Source organism: Hyla sarda, chromosome 6, assembly GCF_029499605.1.
Source record: "Hyla sarda isolate aHylSar1 chromosome 6, aHylSar1.hap1, whole genome shotgun sequence".
NCBI classification, from domain to species: Eukaryota; Metazoa; Chordata; class Amphibia; order Anura; family Hylidae; genus Hyla; species Hyla sarda.
The window spans coordinates 209,557,401-209,581,192 of record NC_079194.1 but is presented as its reverse complement, the minus strand read 5'-3'; the positions used below and the strand labels follow the sequence as shown (position 1 = coordinate 209,581,192).

Here is a 23,792-nt window from a genome sequence, read left to right as displayed (position 1 = left end):
CATTGAGTTAACATTACTATTTCTGGAGTGACTATAAGATTATTGATAGCTTTAGCCTCTCCAGGTATTTCTTTGCAGAACTATATCGAAGCAGGTTTGTCTACATCTACCTCCTTGTGATGGTAAATAAAGGTAGTTATGTTTTCTCATGTGACATTAGAGAACACATAAACTTACTATCCAGTAGCTCATTCTTCATTTTCAACTGGAATTTTTTGTTAAAAGTAAGACTTCCTATATGAAGAAAGGCAATTTCCCACAGTTTATGTGCATCAGTAGACTTGTACATATCAACTGACAGGTTTTAAAGAATGAGAGTATCTACAGACATTATAATCAAAATCATTTTGGCAGCTTATCAATGGTAAATATGGGTTTAAGTGTCTTATTATTGCAATACTATACTGAGAATATATTTTTTTTCATATGATAAGAAGAGCAGTTTAGTGAATTGTCCTGTTCTACATTAGTGCAGGTGCCTGCTGTAAACCATATCACTGCCATTGTTCATTCGGCATGACATGGATGATACGTTAGGTGTAGCTTGTAGACATTTGGAGACAGTGTCAAAACTGTGAAAACTTCTTTGTGTAGATGCTGAATTGAAGTTGTGCTTATAAGATGTGTGGGGATCACTTAATGGGGCTTATTTGAGGGAAACACAAAGCAAACAGCAGTGCCTTCTTCCTTTGATCAGTGGAGTGGTCTATCCAGGAAGCTTGGAAGCCTGAGACAATTCTTTCTTTCATCTCCCTGGCTAACTGCTTCCCTGCTGATTACAAACACAGATGCCAGTATGAAGGAGGATGGGGTAGGGAGAGGGTGGGAGGACACAGGAATGTGGGACAGGAGGGGGAGATGGAAGTAAGGGATATTATATATTTATTGTCTTCAAAGGTACAGTTCCCGTTTTTTATAATGAGATTTGGCACAGCCATAACATTATAACAAAAAAAAAAATTTTTTTTTTAATTAAATAAAAAGCTCAAATGACCTGGAGTATCCAACATGTGTTTCCATCATTTTGGCTCATGTGCAAGAATTTCTAGTTTATTTTACGATAGTAAATTGAAATGCTCTTGGAAAATCTACTTAGAACAAAGTTTATTCTGCAAAGTTGAACTTAAAATTGGTACATTACTCAACCCAAGGACTGTTCTCTACAGTTTATAGTTTACGCCATCAGCAGTCTTAGGTACCTAACTGCAACTTATAGGCTTTTTAGTGCCAAAATTATTTACACTTCTTATTGGTTTGTAATTGGAGTTATTACAAAATGCTACATTTCAAGTTTAAACCCTGTCAGTGATATTAGATCTGGTGCAAAAAAAAATGTAAAGGTGCCCAAACACATAAGAGTAAAGTCAGACAAACTTGGCAATGTCAGTGGAACTGGCTGATCTCATGTGTGTTGAGTTGTGCTGACTCTTCCTGAACAGGTAACGTAGTGTTAAAGAAGGATCAGTCAGGTTGCATTTCAGTGTGGATCCTTTGGTTTCCACAGGCTGGTAGTGTCTAGCAGCAACATATTATTCTCTCCCCATTAAGCACTCTCCTATTTTAGCATTGTTTTTCTGGGCTTAAATCCATTGCTTGCTAGTATCATATCTTATATCTACCTGTGTAATAGGGGATGTGTGGGTGATAAATGATGGCAGAAAAGGACCGCATGAACAATCCAGCGATCACTCATGTGGCCCTCCCAGCACGACAGTCAAGCCTTACTTGGCCATTACATTATCCCAACTATTCGAATACAATTAAAAAAAAATAAGCTGACTAACCCAAATTGGACAAAAAAGTGATTTTCTTAAAGAATGAACAATAAATGAGGAACTAAAAATGGTGATAGGGTGGTCTTCTCAACAAGTGGTCTTATGGAGAGGCTGCACTGTTTACAGAATATGTGTGACCAATTATTGTTCTAATTATTTTAAACTAATTGTTCTAATTATTTTAAACTAGGACACTTGCTACACAAGTGATACAGTAAAATGAATACTTATAGCTGCTGTAGTTTTGGGTTATATCTTATGGCATACTATAAAGAATGACCAAGAAATCAATATATTTTTTCCTATGGTTGTTAGCATTGTGACCGGTGAGGGTAAACAGATTGATGATGTTTACCTGGATTTATATCAATAACTTGAGGAAGGAACTATACATATATATATACTGCTGCCGCCTGCATGCCACAAGTTGGGTACTAAATGATAAGTGACAGAGTCTGATCCATGTGATTTCCTTATTATTAGCCTAGTTTAGGTTCCTAAAAGGAAAAGAAAGAGAAAGGGGAACACTGAATAAATGTATCAGCACACCAATATATAATGTATTAATATAACAATTATTTATTAAATAACATATAGCCTTAGTAGACAACTACACAAGAAATAGAGAGTGAAGACAATAAAACCATTAAAAAAACAATAAAAACCCACTTATTTTAAATGGTTTTATTGTCTTCTCTCTCTATTTCTTGTGTAGTTGTCTACTAAGGCTATATGTTATTTAATAAATAATTGTTATATTAATACATTATATATTGGTGTGCTGATACATTTATTCAGTGTTCCCCTTTCTCTTTCTTTTCCGTTGGTGTCTATTGTTTGGTACACTGATCAGCACCCATACTGGTATTTTGATTGAGCCCCCATTCCTTTCTTGTGTATTCATAGTTTAGGTTCCCCTGACAGACGATGGAAGGAAAGGTTGGAGCCCATTTGGTCTACTTCTACGTACACAAAAAAACTGCAGTGTACAAGTTTTTAATATAAAGCATTAAAGGATTCCTAGTTTAAAAAAAACAATTGGGATATACATTTTCAAGATCCAATAGCTGCAGTTAGGATGGCTCATACTTATAGGTAACATAAGTGGTTTTGAACAGAGAACCCCTATCTAATGGAACAACATGCCTTTATAGAGCATGTTAAGCTGACAATCCCCTTAAGCTTGTTTTATATTGGGTATTGCATTACAGACACTTATGGTGGCCCGGGGAACACATATATTCCTTGTTTAAAAAAACTGGATCAGCTATGAGAAACTAATATAGGGCCATATTCATAACCCATTTTCACATCCAATCAGATTATATTAGATCTTGTCTGTTGACTGTTATATAAAAACCAAAAAAACATCATATTATCTTAAATCCTTTTAAGCAACTATTAAAGAGAAACTCCTTCAGGACAAAAGTACAGACGGACATAGTTATCTCGATGTCATGTTGGAATGTATGCAGACAAGCTGCTCTCTTTATACCATCTCTCCAGCCACTTGTATTTTACCCCGGCTGAATGAGTGTACTGAACAGATTTGTGTTAAGACTTCCTATGGTGAATAAAAGCAATCCTGTTACAAATAAAATCCCTAGGAGTCACTTCATTTGGCTGAAAGGGAAAAAACAAAAGCTAGCTTTCGGCGCAAACCCATTGATGTGTTATGTTATGAGTTCCCATTGAATTATTTTCACAATCACTTGAGAGTTTAAAGGGTCTGTGGTCCCTTTAATGTTTATTTTAATGGCGAAGGTTGTGCAGATTAACGAACATAGAGATTTCACACCTGACTTTTTAATGCGATTGCTGCAGATGGTTGAATAGACATCAATCCCGGCAGATGATCTGAATGTAAGAATTTAATTAGTTACAGATTATTAATTTGTAACCAAACACAGAATACTTAAAGCTGGAAGATTGTTTCATTTAATATACAATCCTATTCTAATACTTCACAGACATTCCTGCTAACGTTTCTACCATGCGTGAATTTTACCTTTAGTTATTTTCTTCAGTTATCAACATTTTGATCTCATAGGGGAAGAAATTTATCAAAACTTGTGCAGCGAAACAATGGAGCAGTTGCCCATAGCAACCAAACAGATTCCAACTTTCATTTTTCAGAGGCCTTTTTAAAAATGAATTCTGGAATCTGATCCTTCACTGTTCCTCTCCACAGGTTTTGATAAATCCACCAACAAACACAAGTACTAAAACCTGTGCAGAGGAAAAGCTGACCAGTTGCCCATAGTATTTCCTTGTCGAATTTCCTCAGTGTATGTCGTATGTTCACACACAGTGGGGTTTATTTACTAACGTGATCCCGACTCTTTTTTGTCGGGGATTTGCACCCAAATTGTGTTACACGTCCCTTGCGACACAATTTGCAAGAAAAACCCGAAAAGTGGGCTTGGCCACGGTATAATGTGGGCGTGGCCCCCAAAAAGGGTCGTGGCCCCGACAGTTTTGAAAAATCCCAACATATTTACTATGGTTTCCACAGAAAATGTGGTGGATTTGAGTTGAGGAAAACCCGACAGATCAGAACAGTTGTAAAAAAAAAAGCAAAACGTAAGGAAAAGTGCAAAATGTAGGGAAACCTTAGTAAATATCTTGGGCAAATACCAGTCGGTAATCAAAACCCACAAAGAAACCTACACTCCACTCTTAGTAAATAAACCCCAGTATGTTCACACATAGTGACCCGGCAGTTTTTCTCGGGTTTAGTGCCAAAATTTGTGTGCACTCAAAAAACACATGGCTTGTCAGATCCCTTCAGTTTCCCTTAAAATTCCTAAAATGGGCATGGCTGTCAAAAAGGGCAAAAAACAAATTTTTTTCTGTGTTGATTCCATGTGTTAATTCCATGTTTTGGTTAAAAAAAACATTGACCAAAATACTATGAGTAAACATAACCTTAAATGGTTGTATTTGTTTACTATTCTATTCTATTGAACTCAGTACTAAATGGCCCTTTTGTTCAGACTGACATTAATGTCACAACTATCTTTTTTATGGCCATAAAAGTGTCATACCCTGTTTGGAATGTTTACAGCCCAAATACAGCCATATTTTTTGGCCATATTTTGGGGCATTAATGGCCCAAAATGCATTCTAAATGAAAAGTGGTATAACTTTAGCTACGGTACACTTTAAAAAGGTGTGGTAACCTAGCCAAAGTGTGGATTTACCTGTGATAGGTTTAGATTCAGACATTTATGAGGCTAGAAATCGGTTCCATTTATCTGAATCAGAATGTTTCAGTGGCAAGTACATGGATTTCTGCATATTTCATTCAGATGAATGGGAAAGTGACAGACCTTTTTGCAAAAAAATTTGCCATGTGTCAATCCACCCAATGGCCATTTTAACAAGAGTGTACATTTGATGTATTTTGGCACCTTTATACGGCTGAATACCATCACCTGCCCTACCACTGGTTTACTGACCTTAACTCACAGCATAGATAACTCAATTTCTGAAATTCCAGGTTAGAAAAACTGGTGTTAGGCTTAGACACTTAACAAAAACTGCCCTGTAATGTTGCACTTCCAAGATGCAATTTATGTGGCATTTTGCTTTTTTTCGTTGACATTTTTCCCCCTGTGTTTTCAATATGACAAGTCGTGTGATTTTTTTATCATGTGACTCAAGGATTTCTGTTAAAGAAACAGGGAGACAAAATGCCAGAAAAAATGTCAATGCTAAACCCACACGCCGTTTTTATGGTGTTATGTTTTTCTTTTTTTGCTCCTACAGACTTCTATGGGAGAGAAACTAGATTTTAAAAACTGCCACAGAGCCCAAAACTACCCAAAAACTCCTAAATGAGTGAAAAAAACACCAAAGAAAAAACTCCAAGTGGGTTTGGCATTTCATTAAAGGGATACTCCGGTGCTTAGACATCTTATCCCCTATCCCCTATCCTGATCGCGGGAGTCCCGCCGCTGGGGACCCCTGGGATCTTACACGCGGCACCCCGTTTGTAATCAGTCCCGAAGCGAACACGCTCCGAGTCTGATTACCGGCGACCACAGGGCCGACGGCGTGTGACGTCACGCTTCCGCCCCCGTGTCACATCACGCTCTGCCCCTCAATGCAAGCCTATGGGAGGGGGCGTGATAGCTGTCAAGCCCCCTCCCATAGACTTGCATTGAGGGGCGGAGCGTGAGGTCACACGGGGGCGGAGGCGTGACGTCACACGCCGCCGGCCCCGTGATCGACAGTAATCAGGGACTGATTACAAATGGGGTGCCACGTGCAAGATCCCGGGGGACCCCAGCGGCGGGACTCCCGCGATCGGGCATCTTATCCCCTATCCTTTGGATAGGGGATAAGATGTCTAAGCACCGGAGTACCCCTTTAATTCCTACTGACTTTCATCTAACATTAGTTTGCAGTGTTTTTTTTTATACACCAAGGTGTTTATTGGAAGACAGAAAAAAAAGCTTTAAAAAGTGTGCGTGAAATAGGACTAAAGGTGCCTGTAAACAGTAACTTCAGGACTGTATGCTGTCATACTTTAATCCTCATATGTATTGCCTGTTTATGCTACACAGCCAAAAATGCACTGCAAAATTATGCCAATTTGTTGTACTGTTGTGTGTGATCTTGCCGCACAGTTTGCAGACCCATGGTACTGCATGTTCCCAAAATTAATATAGTAATTCCATTCTGGAGGTTCTTTTTAATGGACTGTGTATATCCAAAATAACATGCTGCATATTTTTTAAGCAGAGAAAAATCTGCAATAAATTTACATGCTGAATTAGATTTTGCTTCTCTGTTGATATTACCTATTTTGGTACAAGTTACTTTAATAGATATTTTTACATTTTATCTAAAAAAAATCTTTTTGAAAGCATAACTACATTTTTCCTTCCACTGGTTGCTGCATCTGCTGAATTTCAACATCCTTCCCCCTACACCTCCTTCTAAACCAATTAGGAAATTCTTATAGAGCCAGGAAGTATGCTTTGAGTTTGGGCTTCAAGACAGAGCAGGAGAGAAGGGGGAGACAAGAAAACAGACAAGTCGCCTTAGTATCAGAAGAGATAAAAAAAAATAGAGAAGAAATGTCAAGAATGTTAATTCCTGTTAAAATGCATGTTGATGTATGTATGGCGTGTGCAGGATGCCAGACTGGACAGAGAAACAATGTGGAGCAGACCTTTTCCTAAACATAAAGGGGTTAAAAGTAGGCGTAAAGGAGTTTTACAATAACTTGACGTGGTAATAGAAACCAGATTTATGCTATGCAGCATACGAGGGTAAAAAATCCACATGCCCAAGATTCATTTTCTCCTGTTTGAAAGAAATTATTTATTGAATATTTCCAGCGTTATTTGGTCATTTGCCATAAAAACAATAATATTAGATGTGGTACTATAAGGTTTCGCACACTACAGATAAATTCTATCCAACATAATTTAGGATGACTATCCTGTGTTGGAATAAATTACATATGTAAACCCAGGTGTTGACAGACTCTGAAAATGTCTGGGGCACCAAGAATAACTAGCAGAAAAGGAGAACGCAAAGACAACCGAATGTAGCAATTATGGAACCACTATTTCTACAGCACCAGTTTGGAGAGTTACGTAAATCTATATGTGAAGTACCTGATGATTTATGTCTGACCCCCAATTCCAATAGTCAACACCCCACCACCATCTTCTCCTACAACTTAAATTTAGCCACCTCATCCCACCTTTTAAAGTGTTATAAAAAAAATCCCACCTTTTAAACTGTCATAAAAAAAATTATATAGTTTTGATGAGCCATGGTCTGGGTGCTAAGATACCCACCAATCTCTACAACAAACAGAGAGAATTTCATAGGGGTCTGGGTCTCAGCACCCAAACCCTGACAAAACAAAAACATCGACAGGTCTCTATTGATAGTTAAGCTTTTAAGCTCCATTTTGGAAAAGCTTTTGGGTTTCACAAAGTTGGCTTTTTTAGTGGTTGCAAATATTTTGATCAAATGCAGGGCTCAAGTCCTGCAGGAACTCATGGGAACGGAGTTCCTGCACTTTTTCCACAGCAGGAACGCAGTTCCCATTAGCATGAGTCCTGCAGGACCAGCCCTTAAAGGGGTACTCTGCCCCTAGACATCTTATCCCTTATCCAAAGGATAGGGGATAAGATGTCAGATCACGGTGGTCCTGCTGCTTTCGACCCCTGCGATCTCGGCTGCGGCACCCCAGACATACGGTGCACTGAGCAAACGTCGCTCCATGCCGGATGACTGGTGATGCGGGGTAGAGGCTCGTGACATCACAGTAATGCCCCCTCAATGCAAGTCTATGGGAGGCCATCACACCCCCTCCCATGGACCTGCATTGAAGGGCCGTGAGCATCACGTCATGAGCCTCCGTTGCTGCACCCAATACTTTAAACGAACGCCGGTTGCAGCAGGGAGAATGCAGGGGTCCCCAGTGGCAGATGTCTAGTACTCCTTTAAATGGAAATCCTGGGTGAGTTCCCAAACTTTTTTCCCAGGACTTGACCCCTGATCAGATGTTTCTATAATATACTGAAATACAATTATACGCATTTCAGAATTTTATACATTTTTATTGACAAATACATCAAGTTTATTCAAAGACTATGTATGTACAGTGTTGATAATTTTTTTAAAGACTTCTACAGTTCGCCCTGGCATGCTGGATATCTGCTTCTAGGCCATATCCTGACAGATGGCAACCCATTCTTACTTAAAGGGGTACTCCGCCCCTAGACATCTTATCAATTATCCAAAGGATAGGGGATAAGATGTCTGATGGCAGGTGTCCTGCCGCTGGGGACCCCCGCTATCTCTCCTGCAGCACCCCTGTTTCTCAGTTGCACAGAATGACAATCGGTGGCTGATGATGGGCGATGCAGGGGACGGAGTATCTTGATGTCACAGCTCCGCCCCATTGTGACACCACCCCCCACCCCCTGAATGCAAGTCTATGGGAGGGGGCGTGATGGCCACCACGCCCCCTCCCATAGACTTGCATTGAGGGGGCGGGGCGTGACATCATGAGGGGTGGGTCCCGTGACCTAATACTCCTGCCCCTGTATCGCCCATCATCAGGCACGGATCAAAGTTTGCTCTGTGCAGCAGATGACAGGGGGTGCTGCAGAAGAGATCGCGGGGGTTCCCACAATAGGGGATAAGATGTCTAGGGGTGGAGTAGCCCTTTAATCTGTGCTTGGAGTTTGTCACAATTTTTGCCATAACTGTAGTGCCAGGGGCATTCATGTGCCACTGTCCATACATGTTTATTGCGACCTCCCAAATATAGCTCAATGGAAAGCAAGGTCTGGGATGTGGATTTTCATTGTTCTACCCTCAAATAAACATACAGGTTCATCCAAGCTAAAGTAAAATATGGGTGAGATCAGGGAGCATACTGTAGTTCTCTTAGTCAAATGAGTGTTACCCTTTTGTTTATGTCCTTCTCAAATACAGTCACTATGGAACTAGTAATAATCCCTGCTATTGAACTGATTTGTGGCTTTACAGTATTGGGTTCTTATCTAAATGGGGTAAAAATGAATAAATGTATTTCCCCCATGTGCTTGGCATGGATACAGAATACAGTGTGTGTATTGTGTTTTAAATCTGTGAATTCTTTATATAATAATAACAACTACAACTACAATATATAATAAGAACCATTCATGAAACAAAATAATAATATATTATAATTATTCATACTTTTTAAACAATAAGCTTAGTTGTTTTTTGTTTTATTATTGTACTCATAATCCATGTCATTAGTGTAACTGTAGAAGTAATGCTCAGACAGCATATAGTGAGACTGTAATGTCTTTCAGTAGATGGATTCCAACATGTGTGACCGGTCAACTGCTGTAAGATGAGCATTGTTCCTGGAAACTAAGCGTTGACTTTCGAAATCTTCTTAGTCACGGGTTAAAGTTTTTCCAAACTGTTTATATACTATGATTATTAGTTATGTATGGAGGAATCTTTTTCCCATCCATTTAAATGGACTTAAATTTCATATAATGTTTTTAAATACATATATAAAACAATGCTTTTTCAGATGCTTAATTTATAGCTTAATTGGATTTGCACAAATATTCCTCAGCAAACTACAGAACCAGCTGTCACACTTCTTCAGCCAAATGGCATTGCTTGCTCTGTATTTTGTCCAATAGCTCACAACTTGGCTTGAAATGTATAATGTATATAGTTGGCAAATGACAAAAATTTTTTGAAATGTGACATTTTATTTTCCCTTTGTGGTATGTAAAATCATTCAGAGTAATGTAAATATGCAAACAGTCATCATGGATATTTTCAAGCACAACTTTGATGTAAAGGTCAGATAAGTAAGGCTATGCTTACATCAAAAAGGAAAAAAGATTTTGACAGAAAACTAAGGGAAACTTTTTAAAGCTAAGTGTGCGTTTTTTGATAGATCCATTCTATCAGTTTGTATGTGTTTTAAGAGGTGTTATAGTCAATTGCAAGTTTATTAACACAAAACAGATGTTAAACAGGATGGTGCAATAGAATGCCTGTTTTTTTAACAAGACAGGAAAATAAGTCAAATCTCCCTTTGCCCGGCTTGTTAAAAAAGTGGATCCTTGCTCTGACTTCTCTTTTATGTAGAGTGCACTCAGAAATGTTTAGACCCTTTCATTATTTTCATATTTTGTTGTGTTGTGGACTTGGATTTGGGGATTTTCTGCTATTCTTCTCTGCAGATCCTCTCAAGTTCTGTCAGGTTGGATGGGGACCATTGGTGGACAGCCATTTTTAGGTCTTTTCAGAGATGTTCAATTGGGCTAAAGTCAGGATTCTGGCTGGTCCACGCAAGGACATTCAGAGTTGTCCTTAAGCCACTCCTGTGTTGTCTTGGCCGTGTGCTGAGGGTAATTGTCCTATTGGAAGATAAATATTCAGCCCAGTCTGGAGACCAGTGGACTCTGGAATAGGTTTTCATTAAAATATTCAGCTTTCCCTCAATACTTACAAAGACTTCATGTCTACGCTGCTGAAAAACACACTTACAACATGATGCTGCCACCCCTATGCTTCACTGTATGCACAGTATTGAGAAGGTGATGAGTATTGCATGGTTTCTTCTAGACATGATGCTTAGAATTGAGGCCAAAAACTTGTTTCTCACAGTCTGAGAGTCCTTTACATTCTTTTTTTTTTTTTTTTGCTTTTTTTTTTTTTTTGCAAACTTCAGGTGGGTCTTCATGTGTCTTTTACTGACAAAAGGCTACTTTCTGGCCACTCTGCCATAAAGCCCAGATTGGTGGAGTGCTACATTGATGGTTGACCTTCTGGAAGTTTCTTCCATCTGCACACCACATCTTTGAAGCTCAGCCAAATAGATTATTGGGTTCTTGGTCACCTGCCTTACCTGATGGAGAAGGGCCTATAAGTCTATGGAGACCAACTCATGCAATGAGACAGCTTGAGCTTCAAGCCAGGGAGTAAAGCCATATCTAGCAATTGGTGTGACATGTGTGACATGTCAAAAGTAGTTTTTTTTATTATGACAGTAACACTATAATAAATGGAGTTTACAAATATGAATCCTGATGGAACCTTGTCAGATGGGACAAATGGACACTTGTAGCTGTGATGGAAGACCCATTAAAAACCTAAGGATCCTATAATAGATTTGTTTAAAAAAAAATTATAAATTGACCAAATGAATGTTTCAACAGAATAGCCATAAATAATGTTAATAGACTGTTATTTTTCAGAATCAAGTAAATTGTAACAATTTTTGCTACCTGTAAAAGGACCTTTACCAAAAATGTCAGTGAAGCAGATACATTGAGCAAAACAAAGCATATGTATGCAATGAACTTTCATCTGTAATTCTACTGCTGCACATTGACAGTTATTAAAAAGCAACTGATAGAATTGTATGTGGAAAAATCTAAGAAACCCTTTAAAAACCCCATCTGTCTCTTGAATGATGACCTTTAAACATGGCATCCATGAATTGTAAGAAAATTTAATGGAACATGCCTGAGCATAAAACTCCTTAATCTTCTGGAACACCCTTGGGTAACTTATTATCTGGCAGGGTTACATCATTTCAGTGCTGAGTTATTCTGTCATTACAAAACTATTTAGGAATTGTGTCCTTAATTTTACGGATCTATGTTTGGATTTGTTCAAGAAAATTCCACTCATTCTGCTGTTAGCATATCTAGATTTCTGTAACCGGCGGATGCCAAAGTATGAGAAACATTTCTTGTAGAACAGAGGCATTACAAAAGTAGGTTATAACCTGTATGTCAATTAGTTATATTTTGCTGCCGTTTAGAAAAAAATATTTAAAAAATATATACTTAATGGGTTTGTCCCATCTCATTTTTTCACTTTTCTGAACTTCCATTGACTTGACAGAGTTTAAATTATTGTGTAACTTCCCTGCTTTGGCTGCTTCTGGCTTTTCCGACCACCTCTAGCAGTGGCAAACAGGCTGGAGGTGGCTGGGAAAAGCAAGACAATGAGATGGGACAACCCCTTCAACTTTTTGGGTAAAAAAAAAAAATACTAGACAGTTTATCCTCATGCTTTGTTCATCATACTAATTGTATGTATTCATTCATTCACTTATTATTTTCCTGTTTTGGCAGGATCCATCAGGGGATATCTATAAAGGGAACATCAGCAACGAACATTTTCATCTGGAAGGTAAGAACTTCAGATATACACAGAGTATGTGTTACAGTAGAATATGTAGACTTCTGTCAGTATGTTCATGGTGTAATGAAAAGTTATGCAAAAGTTTACTTATCCATTTTTAGAATACATGCTTGCCGATAGTCACAAGCATGATCTGATGCTTCTCCATCTGGCATCCATGGAAGTGCTAAGATTTGTGCTGCCATTAGAATATATTCACACGCATCAGATTTTTGGCAACAAATGTATTTAAAGCGGTACTCCGGTGGAAAACTTTTTTTTTAACCAACTTGTGCAAGAAAGTTACAGATAAGTAAATTACTTCTATCAAAAAGTCTTAATCCTTACAGTACTTATTAGCAGCTGTATACTACAGAGGAAATTCTTTTCTTTTTGGATTCCTTTTCTGTCACGAGCACAGTGCTCTCTGCTGACACCTCTGTCCATGTCAGGAACTGTCCAGAGCAGGAGAAAATCCCCATAGCAAACATATGTTGCTCTGGACAGTTCCTAAAATGGACAGAGGCGTCAGCAGAGAGCACTGTGGTTGTGACAGAAAAGAAATCCAAAAAGAAAAGAATTTCCTCTGTAGTATACAGTCGCTAATATGTACTGGAAGGATTGGGAATTTTTAATACAAGTAATTTACAAATCTGTTTAACTTTCTGGCACCAGTTGATTTAAAAAAAAAATATATACGTTTTCCACCGCAGTACCCCTTTAACTGTCCTATTCATCCTAATGAGGCTTGCTGACATTCTAGTCCTCCCCACCAAAATCATCATATTTTGATAAATGAAGCAGATTCAATCTCAAAAATTTCTGCCACAATTTTGCTGATGATAAATTTATCTTATTCATTTTTGTGTTTTAGCCTAGAGCTAGACAAGGACTTTGGCCTCACAATTTGTGAGCCAAACATCAGTGTTGCAGTTATTGAAAGTCAACGTGGCTGCCTTGTCATCCCCATGTCATAGTATAAGCCTAGCCTTGCTTACTCATGTCTACTAGTAATACGAATCTGCCTTTAGTAGTGAGTGTTTACTACATGGTGCACTGAGCTGTCAATAGAAATCGCATTATCTTTCTGGAGGAAGGCTATTTTACAGAAAATCCTTATTGAAAAGCTAACACAATTCCTTTTATTCTTATAAAGGCTCGCATGTTCTGCAAATGTAATTTTTGCTGCTTAAACTTTGCATGTTGTAACTTACAAAGTATTTTGTAGACAACGAATCCATCCTTGTTATGTGATTCAGTGTATATCTAATGCCTCTTTCATTGGTGGACATCTGCCTGTATTCAGGGAATCAATAATGGGAGTGTATTACTGGGGGGAGGAATTCTTTCTCCTTGTCTGATTCTGAGTTTTAAACCTCCAGACCATAAGCCCTATGTATAGACAAATGGCTGACATATGATATGTATGATGTGCAATGTCAGTTATATGGAAACCGTTAGGTAGTACGCATTCCAACTCTCTAAATATTGGACTGGGGTGAAAGTATAACTCATTAATAGATTTTAGGCATTTTCAAAACACATAGGTGGTAGTGGCTTAAAGGAGAACTACAGAATAAAAAAAATTGTCCCCCATACTGCCGGCAGTAAAAAAAAAAAATAATAAAGATGTACACACCTTCGATCCCCTGGGGCCTCCGGTCTCCGCCGCGATCCTCTTCCTGGTTGCTGGTGGTCGGCGAGTCATACTGCACTCAGCCAATCACCGGCCGCAACGAAGTCCCGGCTCGGCCAGCGATAGGCTGAGTGGCAGTGTGACGTTTTTGGCCCCGGCAGCAGGTGCCGGTGTAGTGAAGAATTGTGTGTCTTGAAGCGTTCTCAGACTGCCACTCAGCCTATCACCGGTCGAGTCGGGACTTCACTGTGGCTGGTGATTGGCTGAGTGCAGTATGACTCACCGACCACTGGCAACTAGGAAGAGGATCGTGGTGGAGACCGGAGCCAGTTACCGGCAGCCCCCGGGGGAGCGGAGGAAGGTATGTACATCTTTATTTTTTACTGCCGGCAGTATGGGGGACAATTTTTATATTTTGGAGTTCTCTTTTAACAGAAACAACTTCATATTGTTTAGGGTGCAACCTGTGTAGCTGCTTATGGGCACAGTCAATATGGGCATAGTCAATACTGTCACCATAAAATCAACTAGAAGCTTCCTATTAAATAATATGTAAGAGACTGAGCGAATAAAAAGACATTGGCTCACAATTTTTGGCAGACTGTTAGATGGGGTGTGCTTTATGGAGAGCAAAGGGCTTATATACTGTTCCTGTACAGGACCCTCTATTGCTTTTGTTCACCCTTGCATCTTATACATTTCACTTTTGAAAAGTTGGGAGCAGACATTCTGAGTTTTTGACAGCTTACATCGGTATTGTAAAAGAATTGTTTACCATAAATTGGATGACTGTAAGCACTTATAGGATAAAATGCAAATTCAAAATGTAAACATAACCAAAAACTTTTTATGGGGATCACAGCCCCCTAACCAATGTAGTCTTCTGACATGTCTGACCATATGTACAGTCATTTTTTTAATATTATTTTTATTCAGGCAATAGTAACCCAATAGTAAAAAAATATATATACAATAATAAAAAAAAAAACATCAAAAGGCTGTTTTACAGATGATAAAACGTTCCAAAATATAAAACGTGAACATAGCCTACAGTATGTTTGGCTAGCCTTGTCTTCTTCATTTTCACTCCGCTGTGAATATTTGCATAGAAATGTACTGCAGATTTTAAAATTCACACTATAGGTTAATTTCTCTCTAGAAAATTCTGAAGTATGTAAATGAGATTTGGGAAAACGAAATATACTATATACCAGAACTATAGTCCATGCTAGTTTGTTATGTTGCACATGTGGCAGATCATAGAGAGACAACAGGTGTTTGCTCTGTGTTGTAATTGTTGCTCACTAAGTTGTGTAGACCACCCACAGAACAGGATAACAGCACACTTTTTATCATGTTACATAAGATTGAGCAGATCACTTTGCCTAGATTTTAGGCTAGAGCTGCACCTGGACTTTGTTGCAGCATTTAAATACGGTGTCTCAGGCGATTCTGGCTCAAGACCATGTCACTTTATGGAAATTGCTGGCAATTTCAGAGATTTATTGCTAGTGAAAAATTGCTCCAACACAGTGTAGGTGTAGTACTCAAGAGGTTACTAGGGTGCAAGAACACCTGCACATAAGTACTAGCAGCCCAGGACTGGGGTTGGTTAGCAGACCAGATCGCTCATTTGCAGGACAACTCCGACCTCAACAGCAGTTTCAATACATATGATTTTTGTGTCCCAGCGGACACAAGAAGTGACATTAAAACCACACAACAAAATCACATGGAAATTTGAGATTTTCCTAGTATTGTGATGGAAAATATGGATTTTATTAAATACAAGAGGCGAGTATTATAATGCCATTCTTTCTTTACTAGCTCAGAATAGCAGCAAATAAACGGTTAACAGTAACAGCAGAACAAATCTTTCAGGTTGTAACAGGTATACTATTAGGTAACAAGTCCACCAATCAGCATGAGGCACAGGTAATATAAGGTCCAGGTGTCCCTTCAAGTCCCTCTTTCTTTGGTGCGAAATTGATTGAAGGTAAGTAGTCTCATAAAAAGCAACTGGAGCAATAAACTAAAGGATGGATAAATCCAAGAACTTCTCAATAGGTAAACAGGTTCAACTGGAACAGGATCAGGCAGAGTTAAGTAGGAGATCAGGAAGTAGGAGATTAGTCCAACGATGGTAAATTTATCAAGCTATAGGGAACACAAATAAAACAGCAATAGGGTGGGCAACACAGGGTGGGATAATACTCACCTCTTGTCTATAATAAAATCCATATTTTCTGTCACAATACTAGGAAAATCTAAAATTTTATTACAAAACAAGAGGCTCCTATTATAATGCCAGTTTAAAGCTTATCATTTACAATAATATAAAACATTCAATAGAATATTATATTTAGATACAGTAACTCTACTAGATACATGAGAATCTGGACAAAAATAAAAGGTCTTGAATGTGGATTCTGAAGACCAATCAGCTGTCTTAAGAATATCTGATAAAAAACCTCCTGCCTGAAAAACCTTTGTGGACATAGCTCCCCTGGTAGAATGGGCGCCGAAATGAGAGATGTCAATACCGACCAGTTGCATAGTGCATTTAACCCACCTAGCTAGAGTGGAAGAGGAGACTGGAAGAAAAGGCTTGCAATATGAAATAAGTAGTTGGGATGAGTTTGTAGATCTGAGATGAAGGGTTTTAGATTCATAAACCGTAAGGCAAGGAGCCACACACAATTTGTCTTGGTGAGGGAAAGCGGGGTAAAATACAGTATGGAGGTTAGTTTTAGTACGTCTAGTTATAGTGAAACTTATACCCTGAGGAGAAAAAGATCTGCGAGAGATGTCCAAAGCTCTAACATCAGATATCCTTTTCATGGAAATAAGACAAGGGAGGGTAGTAAGTTTAAAAGACAGAAACTTTAGGGAAAGAAGATCATTATCTTCCCAGGAGTTGAAAAGATTAAATATCAAAGTAACGTCCCAAGTAGAATGGTATCTGGGACAAGGAGGTCTCTTGAATTTAATACCATTCATCAATTTGCAAATAAGGGGATGTTGACCGACAGTGATAGAATCAATAGAATCCATAGGAGGATGGTAAAAAGAAATTGCATATCAGTAGACATTTATGGTATGGTAAGCTTTGCCAGATTCGAACGAAGAAGAAAGGAAATTTAAAATGTTGGCAATAGATTCATGTAAGGGATCCAAATCCTGTTGCATGCACCAATGAACCAAAAGCTTCCAGGCTGATCTGTAAGCCGATTTGGTACCGGGAGCCCAGGCTTCGGAGAGGATGTCTCGAGTAGTTTGTGAAAATTCTGAATCAAGGATTGCTAACATGAGATCAACTAAGGCACCAGAGAGAGAAGATCTGATTTTACCAACGGATAAGGATTCCTCGCAGGGTCCTGAAGAATTTCCAGGAAAGGTAGGATGATATGTGGAAAGTCTATTGCCATCCCCAAGATTTGAGGAAACCATGATTGGGTTGGCCACCAAGAAGTTATTATAACTAGGGTCAATTGCTGGATCAGAGTTTGAAGGAGAACTCTCGGAATGAGAGCGAATGGAGGAAAGGCATATAGGGTCATTGGAGGCCGGAGTTGGAGAAAGCCATCTACTGCTAGAGCTTCAAGATTCGCTGATCGAGTTTCCAGTCACTGCTGTCAATTAGGTATCGGGAATTCCAATCCGCCACGAAATTAAATAGTCCCGGAAGATATGCCACCTTGAGGACAATATTTCTGTCCAGACAAAAGTGCCAGAATTTACTAGATTGTGGTGTTCCCAAAAAAATTGTATGGGGCAAGGAGGATACTCCTGTGTTGGAGTTTGCTAAAAATCTTACGTAATCATACTCCAAGCTTGGGAAAAAATTGGGAATCTTCCCCCTAGGCGAATTTGGGAAGAAGATTGATGCATCACACTTACCTGATGATGGTCAAAATCTGGGATTGCCTCGATGACCTCTTGCTCTCAATGGCCTTCCCCTTGACCGGAAGAAGGGGGTGGATTGGTATGATGTGGATCCTTGATCAGTCCTGTCGAAGTTGGAGGAGCCTCTGTAGGGTTGTCTTTCCTGATGTTGATGGCCAGGAAAGTGGCATCTTCCTTTCGCGGCCTTTCCAAAAAAATTCTTTGGAATACTTTTTTAAGGGAGGTCTGCGCTTTATTAAGCAACGAGAACAACCCTACATACTTGGAAATCTCTTTGATGAACCAGTCACCAAAGAGAAGACCTTCGGATTGAGATTCTGGCTCTGTGTAGGCCAAGTGCATAAGTTGTGGGTCGAGCTTAAGGAGTATTGCTGGACGACTTTCACTGCAAAATGCCGAATTAACATTGCCATATAGGCAGACTGTCCTTTGGGCCCATTTATGTAGGACTTTAATGTCAATGGGATGGCCAGAGGATGGCGCTTCCTCAGACATGTCTAAAATTTTTGTGAGGGGCACCAATAAGTCAAGGAATTTATCCTGACAAAATTTAAATGATGGGTTGATCCATTTTCTCGGGTTGCTACCCGATTTTTGTAGATATTTTGCTAAAATGGGGTCCAGCTCAGGGATCTGGGCATATTTATTCAGCAGAGTAGGTCTGGGGCACTCAGCTTTCATTTTGTTTCTGGCTGATTTTTCTAAAGGCTTTCTAAGCCATGAACACAAAATTTTGCTACTTGTGAGTGGGGAAACCACTCCCCCGAACGGGGATGTTTAATATTATCAGGGTCAAAAAATGGTTGACCTTTGCCGTCTAGTATAACAGACCCTGATTTTTTTGTAGCCATTTGGGAGTCATCATCCTGATCAGACAGGTCTTCATATTCAGATTAGGACTGGGCTTGTATGTCAGACTCTTCAGAAGAGTCTTGATTGGATGACGTGTTGTAAGAGTCTGGCTTAAGCCTATTGGAGGTTTTGGTAACCCGCATAACAATTGTCTTCTCGCGGGATGAGGGTTTGGGGTGCTTATCATGAACATCTTTATGTACGCTGCCTTTCAAAGGCGCATCAGACATCAATACCTGATCTTCTTGGTGAATAGCCGCTTTTTTAAAAGCCGGGAGGATCGGTCATACAAAAGTGTCTCTTTTGAGTACACTTGCCAGATCTTTTTAAACCCTTAGCCAAATCAGAGGTTGAGTCCTTCGCTGACCAAAAAATGTCAGACTGGGTAGAAGGGTGTTTCTTTTTAGAACTAGCAGAAGTTTGTGCCACTTCCATGTCCACTGACTTGGTAATGGATTCATGAATAGAACCCATAGATGATTGTACAGCTAGATTAACTGACCTAGCCACTGAGTCATCCACAAGGTTTTTTATGTGGTCATCCAATGCATAGTGGCAGTCCTTATCCCCTAAAGGTGATTCAGAAGGAGGGGACTGCCTTGAATTATCCTCATTTGCCATTTTATATAGAAGAGGAAAGTCTAATAAGTATATTTATAAGTATGGGAAGCAGAACCGCTATGAGGATAAGAGAGAACGCTGAGAGGTGTAGTCTAGCGTAGATCGCGTCAGGAGCGAGGGCAGGAGTCTGCCCGGCAACAGGGAATGAGCACAGGTGAGATGCAGGAGCGGAAAAAACGACGCCAGAACAGAAAAACTGCCTGGCAACACTGGGATAAGTGAGTAGGCTAAATAAGAAGGAAAAAGATAAAGGGAGGATATGGAGGTGGAATAGATTGAGCGCAAAAAAACTCTGTGGGAGACATATTGGAAAAGGCACTGAGATAAGTGGCAATGCTAAAAATCTTAAGAATAAACAGGAATACTGTAGCAATAGGGTTAATGTAATGATATATGAGAAATAAAGCAAATATATGTTTCACACAGTAATACCATTACAGAATACTTAATCTGAGGTGAGCAGCAAAGAAAGAGGTACTTGAATGGACACCTGGACCTTATATTTCCTGTGCCTCATTCTGATTGGTGGACTTGTTACCTAATAGTATACCTGTTACTACCTGAAAGATTTCTTCTGCTGTTACTGTTAACCATTTATTTGCTGTTATTTTGAGCTAGGAAAGAAAGAATGGAAAGAAATCTCTGTTATAGGCTTGTAGCAGTGATTCCCATGACCTAAGTGAGTCTGTTGTAGTACAATTTTCATACTACTTCACGGAGAGATTAAACAAAAAATTGCACATAATTGGCATGGTTATAGCGAATCACTGGCAATCTCATTCATCTCTATCTATAGCAATTGTTGCACAAACACTGAATGTCCAGGTCAAGGCAATTGATGGTCTATGTAACCAGATGTAACTAGTCTGTGGTGTCCTTATACTACCTACAGACATTTTAATTATCAAACATTTCATCATTTTGTAATATCAAACCAGAAAACTCAGGTATGATGAGTGGTTTTTGTCTCTATGTGCTGTCCTCTTTAGATGTCTAACCAATAATTTGGTTGGTCTGAGATAGATTTGATGGCAGTGAAATCAAACTACGTCCATGCCATACCTGAATATTATGTTTTTTGTTCATGTAATGCTTGTATCAATTTCATCAGCTACTCTTTATGCTGTAACTGGATGCTATGAATAGTCAACAAATACCAGCTAAAGAAAATCGCTCATTCACAATTCTGTTCTGCTCCTATATATGGTACTTTGTTGGCTAGTCAGAAAAATGTATGTTCTATTTTTTTACTTCACTAATTCCGATAAAATACTGGATTCCCGACAGACCCCATTTAGGTCAATAGGATCTGTTGGAACCTGGAAGTGTCAATTGTCTTCCACTCCTCTTGTGGGTTTGCTTGGCACTAAAAAATAGCCAAACAGACCCAGAAAGGGTCAGAGTGCAACAGCATTGTGAACCTAGCCTAACCTGGATACAACCATACACAGACACTTCACTGCTTGGCCTCCTCCTCCACCAACCCTCTCCCCATGTCTGTCAACAATATATTTGTTACACCCAAAGGCATGCCACTATCCCTTGTGGGCCTAATTATTATTAATTCATAATTAATTATTAATATTTATTTACCGTATATCCCGGCGTATAAGACGACTTTTTAACCCAGAATTTTCTTCTGAAAAGTCGGGTGTCGTCTTATACGCCGGGTATTGGGGTCCGGCATAGGAATACTTATGATTATCTGCCCGGGCCGGCTCCTGTGTGCGGCTGCAGGCGGGAGCCGGCCAGAGCATTTACAAACTAATAACTGTATACTTAAAACCCTGGGTGCCTCCAGCTGTTGTGAAACTACAACTCCCAGCATGCCCAGACCGGCAAAGGCTGTCCGGGCATGCTGGTAGTTGTAGTTTCACAACAGCTGGAGGCACCCTGGTTTTTAGTATACATGAATTAGTTTTTACATGCTCTGGCCACCCCCCGCCTGCAGCCCCACACAGGAGCCGGCCCGGGCAGATAATCATAAGTATTCCTATGCCGGACAATATTTTCGGAACATAAGGATGTCCGCGGGTCACTAACCATTCCCCGTCCACCGCGCGTCCTCCTCCGGTCCTCCTGCGGTCTTCCTCCGGTCCTTCTGCGCTTCTCCACCTCTCTATGGTTGTACGCACGGGACGTCAGTTATGTCCCGTGCGTACAACCATAGAGGCACAGGAGGACCGCAGGAGGACGAGCGCCGGCCTGGGCCTGGTGAGTGACCGGCGGCACGTCATCTACAGTGTTCCGATCACCGCTCCTCCGGTCCCAGGACTGCTGCTATGGTCCATAGGCCATAGCAGTAGATTGTGACCCCGGGCCGAAGGAGCGGTGACTGGAACACTATGGGGGGCAGTACACAGACGTACAGCCTCCAGCCATACACTCTACATGGCTGGAAGTTGTATGTCTGTGGGGGGAGCTGCCTACTAATGTGGGGGAAGCTGCCTACTATTGTGGGGGAGGGAGCTGCCTTCTATTGTGGGGGAGGGAGCTGCCTACTATTGTGGGGGAACTGCCTACTATTGTGGGGGAGGGAGCTGCCTACTATTGTGGGGGAGGGGAGCTGCCTACTATTGTGGGGGAACTGCCTACTATTTTGGGGAGGGGAGCTGCCTACGATTGTGGGGGGGAGCTGCCTACAATTGTGGGGGGAGCTGCCTACTATTGTGGGGGGGGGAGCTGCCTACTATTGTGGTGGGGAGCTGCCTACTATTGTGGTGGAGAGTTGCCTACTATTGTGGGGGGGGAGCTGCCTACTATTGTGGGGGGAGCTGCCTACTATTGTGGGGGGAGCTGCCGATTATTGTGGGGGGGAGCTGCCTACTATTGTGGGGGGGAGCTGCCGACCTAATGTGGGGGAGCTGCCTACTATTGTGGGGGAACTGACGACCTAATGTGGGGGAGCTGCTGACCTAATGTGGGGGAACTGCTGACCTAATGTGTGGGAGCTGCTGACCTAATGTGGGGGAGCTGCCTACTATTGTGGGGGAACATGCTGCCTACCTAATGTGGGGGAACTATACTGCCTACTTAATATGGGGGGGAACTACAAGGTTCTGTACATCGCGGTAGGAGGGGTAGTCTTATACGGCAAGTATATCCCAAGCTCTATATTTTCAGTGTAAAAGTTGGGGGTCGTCTTATACGCCCAGTCATCTTATACGCCGGCATATGCGGTAGATATATCGCCCTTGGTTCCAGGGTGCTATGCATATGGCAATAGTTAGCATACATAACACAAATGAAGGTACAATAAAGGAGATGCAGAGTAAATTTTAAGACTGATATAGAGGGAGAGAAGGCCCTGATTATAAGAGCTTACAATCTACAAGATCTGTAAAAAGGAACAAAACTCATATTGTAAAAAAAAAAATCTTATTAAAATGCAGGTAATATCTGGATGTTGTGTTTTTTTTTCTAATAAAAAAAATGCTGAGAAAAAGTATTAGCTTGGCGAAAGCTTTTTCCTCGTTTGAAGCTCAGAGTTGTATGAAGTCATGATACTGTATCCATAGAAATCATTAATACCTATGATAGGATAAATACTCATATGGTAGCATATAGCATTTTAATTCTTGGATTCCACCCAATACTGACAGAAAAAAATGTGGCGCCACATAGAGCACCATACAGTAGTGCACAAAATGCCTATGGCTCTGTAGTCCCATCATACAGCTATCTTCATACAGCTCTGCCATATGTGCATGATGCCTAAGCAGTGTAAAAAACTCAGACCATAAAGCTGTAATAACCTTGTATGTGGGTCCCTGGCAGTCCGGCCCCAGCTAGAGACTCTTTTCTTCATAAGTCCATGGACTCTGCTGTGTAATTAAATTCTTATCCCTGTCAAAATGATTTCATCATCGAGTAATGATCTAAGTCTAATGAATGTAAACAAAACACTGAAAATCACTTTTGTGGAAAGGAATTCACAGAGTGTTCAGACCCGTGTGTGCTCTGTGAACGCTTGCTGCACGCGGAGGCTGAAACACATGGAACGTCACTATGTATAGCTGTTTATAGAGGCATTATATTAAATGATGTACCCCTGAGAACAATGGTTTAATGAAGATTTAAGTGATTCATACTTCTTTTATGTCCTCACAAGAGGGCTTTGTAAATGCCTTATTGGACATCTATAGGACTTAAATTAATAATTGCTTAATACAATATAACTCATAGTGTAAGTCTATTTCTAGAATGACTGAAAGACAAGCAAAGCATCTTCTGAATCCTGCAGTTGGGGAATTACTTTTTGCACTGTTCAGGAGATATATTATTATATTATCTTTATATTTACTGATACT

At 40.1% G+C, this 23,792-nt stretch overlaps 1 protein-coding gene across 1 annotated transcript in view; it reads left to right on the top strand.

The window, feature by feature from the left end:
• Positions 1 to 23,792, top strand: part of NKD1 (NKD inhibitor of WNT signaling pathway 1) — an 86,170-nt gene that overhangs the window by 31,156 nt on the left and 31,222 nt on the right. Inside the window, exon 4 of the mRNA XM_056526358.1 lies at positions 12,419 to 12,476. Within this exon, the coding sequence (XP_056382333.1) occupies positions 12,419 to 12,476 (58 nt within the window). The remainder of the gene's footprint in view (positions 1 to 12,418; positions 12,477 to 23,792) is intronic.